This window comes from Myzus persicae, unplaced genomic scaffold, assembly GCF_001856785.1.
Source record: "Myzus persicae strain clone G006 unplaced genomic scaffold, MPER_G0061.0, whole genome shotgun sequence".
NCBI classification, from domain to species: domain Eukaryota; kingdom Metazoa; phylum Arthropoda; class Insecta; order Hemiptera; family Aphididae; genus Myzus; species Myzus persicae.
Genome location: NW_019100554.1, coordinates 1 through 8,516, shown reverse-complemented (window position 1 = coordinate 8,516; position 8,516 = coordinate 1). Strand labels below are relative to the sequence as shown.

The following is an 8,516-nucleotide window of genomic DNA, read 5'->3' as shown; positions in this document are numbered from 1 at the left end:
AAATTTCCGAATGAAGTTCTTGATAAAATCAGTTGGGCATATTTGGCATGTTTAATGTAGCAGAAAATTCGTCGAGTTGGCTGTACCCTTGACCATCATTTAGAGTAGTACTTACTATTGCCATGTCAATGTTAACATTTTCACTATCTATTTTTTCTTTTAAACCACACACTTTACAATTAAACTGAAATGTACTGTAGTATCCCTTTCTATTTTCTCTCACAAACTCTAAATCCCTAAATGAACAATCAAATCCCAAGTGATGTATAGACTGTAAAGATTGAAAAATATGTTTCAATGTTTGAGATCTACAATTCTCCAAGTTGATTTCGTTTGACCAATACAATTTACCTACAACAGCGGTTCTCAACCTTTTTATAGTCGCGTACCACTTGCACAATTTGAAAATTTTTACGTACCACCTGACCATTTTTTTTTGCTCATTAATAATGTATATGTTTATGTTACATGTACGCATAGAATTTTATTTCATTAGGAATTACAAAATGAGATAATATAAAATATATAAAGATATAATAAAAAATAAAAAATAAAAAATAAAGTATTTAATTGAGTATTTAATGCACAGAAAGAAAAAAACTTAAAAAAAAGTATGTAAAATTATTATAATTATTATGGTTTACTTTTTATTTCACTGAGACGATTGGTGTTGTTTTGAACGGACGATGTCCTCAATATCGGGCTCCAAATTGCTAACTTAAATTATTTTCTACGTTAAATCCGGTGCATACTAGTTGCCTCCCAAAATATACGAATTGCTTCTCGTCCTTATCGTAAATAAAAAGGTTACTTTACACTAGTTGCCTCCGATGACCAGATTGTTCATAATTATATACGAGTTGCCTCCTAAAAAGTTTCACACTAATTGCCTCCCATATAGAATTAAGTAGTGGTTCATAAACTTCACCAAACATTTCCACATAAATAGATAATGTTTATACTTTATTCATTATTAAAAATATCAGACTTGGTTAAAACAATAATAATATAAAAATAATCAATACAAATAAAACATATTTTACTACTTATTAAAAATATATAGTGCAGTTAAAAAACATCAGTCTTAAGTATAATATATATAGAATAATGTTATAATAGTTTTTGGTAATGTTTATTTTTTATTAAAAATATCAGACTTGGTTAAAAATAATAATAATATAAAAATAATCAATAACATTAAAACATATCATAGGTACTACATATTAAAAATATATAGTGCAGTTAAAAAACATCAGTCAAATAATAAATCAATAAGTTAAACAAAATAGTAAGTAGTACCTATTATTAGTCAATAAAATAAATGTATGGTAATAATAATATAATATAATATGCATATAATGGTAAAAAATTATTTATCACATTGTTTAGGCTTGTATTTTTTTGCCAATATTTGTAAGTACTCAAAATTTGATATTTTTTTTTCATTTAGCTTTTTTATTTGGGTATCAATNCGTCCATGTAGTTTAGGCTTATGAGAACTTTGTATTAAAATTACAGTCTCAGTCTGAATTAGTTTTAAAATGTCAATAAATTTGATTATATTAGGATGCGGAGACTTAAAATAACTATTAAATTTGCTATGGAAGGATTCGCATGCATTGGTTGTGCGATGAATGCTGGAACTTTTTTCTGCCCATACATGATGTTTGAAAATGTTTGGAACCACTTATATATTTATTACCTGACTAATGGGAGGCAACTAGTACTAGACCCTTTTCGTTTATGATAAAATTTAGGGTACGTCAGGAGGCAACTCGTATATAGTCGGGAGGCAATTCGTATACAAATTATGGGCCTTTTTGATTTCGGGAGGCAACTAGTGTGCGCCCGTTAAATCTACTTCTACTCGTATATGTATTTTTTGTGTACAATAAGTGAGAAAATGTATTTTCGCACAGATATGTTGATACAAAAGGGATTAGAAACTGTAAAACTTGTTTGGACAATGCCGAGTATTCTTGTTTTACGCCCAGCCAAAAATTAGTGATATTTTTGTTTTGAAAGTGGTTCTTAGGGTAGAGTCACTGGTTAAGTCAGTAAATAATTCTTTTGCCAAAATACGTTACAAACTATACTATTACAAACGACCTCCACACCATCAAATAAACATTAAATAAACCAAATAATATTTAATGTTACTAATAATTTGTAGCAATTTTTTTTAAGATTTTCTTCGCGTACCACCTATGAGCTCTCCGCGTACCACAGGTTGAGAACCGCTGACCTACAACAATTTATAACTTTGTAAAATATTGAATGAATAAAAAATGTCGATACGTGGCTATAGTTTTGCTGTACAGTAGGTTATAAGTTTATTATTTTAGTGAAAGGTATTCAATTTTAATTCAATGTTATAATATAATTGTATATTAAAACAATTCTGAGCGAAGACGGTTTGTCGGCCAATTTGTATAACCAATTTTTACCTATTTATTTTACTATTAGGCTTAGTCTGTATAAGAAATAAATAGGGCTCAGATTTAAATGCTCTAAAAATATAAAAAAAATCCCTTTAAAAAAAATGCGTTTATGACCTAAAATCTCTAAAAATGCGCTAAAAGTATATAAAAAAAGATGTAAATTTTGAGTTAATATTTAGAATTTTCAGTATGATTATAATAATATCATCCAATAGTTAATTAATACAATAGATTTGTAATATATTTTGTACTTACTTTTTAAAATTTATTTAGGGAGTTAATATTTCCTTTGTTCTTCTTTCTTTTGGATAAAAGAGTTTCAGTTTTTTTTCTATAACGCCAGTCTTTTTTACTGTCCATAGTATCGAAGATGTCAAATATTTATTCCACAAAAAAAATCTCTCACTAAGGACTGCACATTAGTTTCAAACAACGGCAGACGTCTGACTATTCGAAATTCGAAATTCGAAAATCAAAATTAGAATATTACTCTTACTCCCCGTAGAATAATAAGTACTAACGACGGATCGAAACAGTTGAGACAGGCGATAATTTATTAATTATTATTATTATATTGTGCCCACCGCTGCCGGCGCACGTTTTCTTATCTTACATTATATTCCAGGAATATGATGGCAGCTTATTTTCAATAAATTAGTACCTATCGCCGAATTCGCCGAGCCGATACATTTCCGCACTCGCAGGCACATGTAAATGCTATAGATTTTGTCAAATAAACACCACACTATTTAAATGACAAAAATGTCAAAAGCTAGACAAAATTGTGGGGCTTGGATTCGATGGATTTTAATTTTGAAAATGAATATTAATTAGTCATTTTGTTAATTAGGGAATGTACGAAAGAATTTTATTTTTACTAATATTCTTCGATGAAATATCGTGAATTTAAAAAATAGGTAAGAATTTGTTATATATATATATTTAAGTATGGCTTTAATTTTTGTAATGGTGGTAAATTTTCACGGCCATGCTGTAGTAGAGTTGTTGTAGATTTTCAATTAGTTTTCTAAATTAAAATCCGCCAATCCCAAGTCTCACATTTTTGTCTAGCTTTTGCCCGTTTTAAATGATTATTTGTACTTGCTCCAGCCACCTTAAATACTTTATTTGTTATTTTGTGAAATTAATTAATATCCAATGTATAAACACCAGGAAAAAATTTAATATTATAAAATCTTTTTAAAAGAATGTACCTAAGAAAAGGTATTATATGTAATGTAAAAATTTTCTAGTAGGTAGTAGGTACTCCGGAAATCGGTGTTTCCGAATTGCGGACAAAGTGACAAAAACCACGTGAGTTGCGGACGAAATCTAAAAAGGTAACATACGAATTGCGGACACAAATATAAGATACGAATTGCGGACAAATGTCCAATTTTTATTTTTGATATTAACGATTGTGGACGTTGGGAAATTACTGTTCGATATTAACGATATATATATATGTATATATATATTATTTATCAGCATATAAGATTGTGCAGGCGCTTTTGAAACGACTGTCAAAAAATATGTTTAATCAGTTTATCGACAACCTTACTCGCTTGCTTATCTGTCGTAATGTCGTCTTTCTGTTCGTTTATTTCCAATTTTTTTGTATAAAAATGTATAGTGAAAAACTTAAAGAGTTACGTGTGGTTGACGGTTTTAAGTTCCGTTTTCATCGCATAATGAAAAATGAAATTCAACGGTGGGCGTGTACAAATAAAAGGTGTAATGCATTTTTTAAATTTGATACACATGGTGTTGAAATAGACAATAATCTTGAACATAATAATCACGCTGCCGATGAGAAACGATCACTTGTGTGGCAGAAATTAAGTAACAGTGTCAAACGTAAAGCGGTAGAGCAGCTATGTGAACGTCCCAGCAAAATTATACATTCTGAGATTACATCAGATGATTTAAATATATTAGACTCAAAGGATATAAATTTAATCCGAAAAAATATTCACACTGCTCGTATGAGTAAGTATCCAATATTACCTAAAACACTTTTGGAATTTTATGCGATGGTTCTCGACGTAGTAGATAAATTACACACCCATGGAGGTGAAAAATGGATTATTGACATTGAAATAAGGTTATTACTACAGCGGTCAGCGGGTCTGTGATAATTTTCTCATATTTAATGCTGAACCCTGAACGATTTTTCAAAATCTACAGACGTTATTTTTGGGACGGTTTTTCAGTTATGTGGCTGTTCTGGTCGGCATCCCGATCGTATTATCGTAATAATAATTGTAAAAATAATAGATGTGACTTTGTGTAGCTTAGGTTATTTTATTTTATTATATTATTTTGTGTTTTTAATATTCATGGAAATCTGAGTTTACTTATAAGTTGTTATGTTGTATATTAGTTGGTTAAAATAATTTTTGGGGAAAAAATTCTATTTGAAAATGTCATTGTGAGTGGGTATAAAATTTAATAATATAGTCTAAAAGTTTCAAGTACTCATGAATAATAATTTAAAATTCCAACAAACTAACTAATATCGATATTTTTCTTTTAATTTCGTCTAAATTTTAAATTAATATGTTCTTAAAAAAGAACTATGTTTATACATATTTTTAGATTTTTTGGTTTCAGCATCAACTACTTATACAAATTCCATGAACCATCTGGATTGCAGGTAGTTTTTAAACATTACATTCATTACTCAGTAATTGGGGACATCGGACATGCCTATGGCCTATGAATACATTTAAATATATAATATATAAATATTAAAAAAACCAAATTAAGGTAGTTGGAAACTAAATTTAGGTAGGTACCTATTTAATATATATATTGTTATCAACTATAAAATATATTGCTTGGACTCGATTCTATATAGCAACGCATCATAATTGTAAATAACGCCTAATTTAATTTAAATAGTTACATTTGAAAATTATTTATTTTTAACATTCACATTTAATTAAATTTTCCAAATAATACTTATCATAACAGTTAATAATTATGTTAAAACAATCGATTGATTTAAGTCAAGCCAAACTTTTGAACAATATAAACAACAAAAACACGAATGTTATTAAGAAAAAACGGAAAAACAAAAATAAATGTGTATGTTGTTCGAGAATATTACGTCCTGACGAATCTTTAGAAAAAATCGTGGCAAATGACAGAATGATATTCTTATCCTCGATTCATCCTCCCGTCATTCTTGGCCACAAAAACTGTATTCAAACTCCGATCACTACACCCAAGCATAAGGGATTTTTGTTGGACTTGGAAAAATATGGAGTAATTATAGTATATAACTTATTAGTTATTATTTATTCTCAGATACGTTTTACATAATGACTGTTATGACGATTTTATTTTAATTTCCGTATGATTTCTTGTAAAAATTAAAAACGACCAAAATTATTATTAAATGCACAGGTGATTTTATCCTTGGATTGATATCCACCAAATGTTGGTAACCAACATCTCCGGACGATATTTATGAAGATTCTCATATACTCAAAATGTCATTATTGTTTTTTAGAAGTTTTTATGCGATGAAGTGTCTTTTCATATATTTATTTCTATTAATTGTTTTGAGTTAACCATTATATTGATAAGTTTATATAAAAATTTAACATCGAATAACTGTGTGCCTATTTGATTTACTGACTCAATTGAACATGCTATACTCACTTCACTAGAGAAATATTTTGTACAGCTATATTATAATCAATCATAAGGTGGAATCTTCTCTGTAGTTTCTCAATATAGTCAATTAACCCAACTTGAGGGTTATTAAAAGCGGATGGTATGTTATGCAAAATATACACGTTTCAAACGAAATATTTTGAGAATTCCAAAGAATCGTGTCTAATAGTTTTTAAGGTACTTAATGCCTTACCCTACATTTAGTTTAAATTTAATTTAAAAGATTTTTGAAAAGATAAAATAATATCTTCTTAGAACAGGTATATATATCTTATTATTTTATTTTGTGGATATGACATAATGACATAACTATACTAGTTTTGTGAAAGAGTTATATTACTATAGACGGTTATGCATTTAAAAATATTTAATTTTAGCCCATTTCAAGTATAACTTACAGTGTTCCAAAACGAGAGTTTAAAAATCAACGGAAAATCATAAGAAGTACAGAAGTTAAGTTATGTAACCTATGTTACTTTTTTTATACGTTTAGAGGGATCGCTGAAATGTGATACATCCGAGACTGATGAAACGTTAATTATTTCTGTAAGACAGTGATCAATTATAACTTACTTATTTCAACCTGTTAAGTATGACTATAACCAGATCTAGATTAAGAAGGAACCATTTATGCCTATCGATTGATTTTAATATAGCTATTATAATAGAGCTGTAATATTGACAGTATAAATTATATAAATCTGGCTATGGTGTCACAGAAACCACATTAGTTAAATAGAAATATAGTGTAGAAATAATATAAGCATAATTGTATTCAGTATATTTCCAAGCTTAATAACTATACATACTTACATAGTTGCAGGAACCTTTAGTGACTATAATGTAATGAAGCATTGTAGTGTACAAAATATTTATGCGACTTACTATAAAATTCTTATAACCTTTTTTTAGACAAAGTGGTCACCGGGTGCTGTAACTAAATATGTGGCCGTATTGATGGAGCAAACAAAAGCAGGAACTCTTGGACCATTACCCGGTAGGATAAGAAATAATAGGAGAATACAAGTTTAGTCATCGACATTCTAGGAAGAAATAAAATAAAATATTTAAACCCCTGAGTAGTGATGATTGTTATAAGACAAGGAAATACTTGAAACCATATTCTTATATGTGAAACTGACGGGGACCAAACCACGCCAGAATCTAATACGGCTACGCCTAAACCAGGTGCAGCTCTAAAATCGAATTATACTGTGCGGAAAGTCGCAGCGTTCGTACAAAAAGGGAGCAAGTCATGGATTTCTGAATAATTTTAACAATATAAAATAACTTATACATATATATTATACATAAACCAATTTAAATTTTATTATTTTAATTAATTATTGACATTTTGACAACTTGCGTTTAAAAAAAAGGGACTATTTACAAATATACTAAATTCGACCGGTCATAACCAGACCTGATTTGGAGACAAAAGTTAGCGGATGTGCGTTAGAACTGAGTCTACCCCTTTTTCATTATTATTATTGCATGCGCCCTACGTACCCAAACTTAGTGTAACATTGCCATTGTTCACAATTATGAAAATGCATACATTATAATCAAAATTTGAAATTATTATTGTTGAAAGAAAGAGAAAACACCTTAAAAGTCTATGTTTAGATAATTAAAGACTGTTGAAATTATTAATAAAATACTCTCCATCATGTAGCTTATTAGTAAACTATTCACTCTGTTATACAGCAGACGCTGAATTAGACATTTTTTAAATTCTACAGCAATTAGAATTATGTAGTCACCGGTAGAACATTTATTAGTCGTTGATTTAAATAACGCTGTAAAACACTATGCATTGTACATCGTATCATTAAACTTACAGAGTACCTATACAGTACAATGTATACAATTCATATATACATTTATCAAGGCTTACGCTTTACTCAAAAACTATTGTGTTGTATAATTGAAGCATTTTTGATGGTATCAAAAGTACATGAATGAATATTATCTGTTAATAAATATTTCTATTTGAAAAACTTCTCTAACTGATGTGATTGGGGCAAATATGAACAGGGCCAAATAATCAGGCATTGACAAGGAACGATAAGAAGTGAACAAATGTGAAATCAGTAAAAATGACCTAACAATATCAAAAAATGACTTAAAGAGATTAAAACTGAAAAATGCAAAATAAAATTTAGTTGTTCGGATTAAAATGCTAATTAAAACATTAGTGGTCAAGAGGGTATTGTCAAAAAAGTTAAAAAAAAAAATTGAAAAATGTATGAACTTCAGAGCCATGATAATAATAATACATCCTATGTCTAGATACATCAAAATAATGTTTCATATAATAATGATAATAATAACTATGAATTACTAAATTTTTACTTGTTTCGGTGTGAGAACAATGTCCAGAGAAATAAC

The 8,516-nt window shown here is 28.7% G+C and overlaps 1 protein-coding gene across 1 annotated transcript; it reads left to right on the top strand.

Annotated features, from left to right (window-relative positions):
• The first annotated feature begins 5,426 nt into the window (after positions 1-5,426).
• On the top strand, positions 5,427-7,157 carry LOC111032658. Its single transcript, XM_022313063.1, has 2 exons — positions 5,427-5,711; positions 7,038-7,157. Exons 1-2 carry the CDS (start codon positions 5,427-5,429, stop codon positions 7,155-7,157), a joined length of 405 nt encoding a protein of 134 aa, XP_022168755.1.
• The last annotated feature ends 1,359 nt before the right edge of the window (positions 7,158-8,516 follow it).

Bases quoted from the DNA above. Each gene is read 5' to 3' on its own strand.
- LOC111032658 (XM_022313063.1), top strand. From the start codon at position 5,427: ATGTTAAAACAATCGATTGATTTAAGTCAAGCCAAACTTTTGAACAAT. The intron at 5,712-7,037 runs GTAATTATAGTA...ACCTTTTTTTAG, and splicing joins TGGACTTGGAAAAATATGGA to ACAAAGTGGTCACCGGGTGC.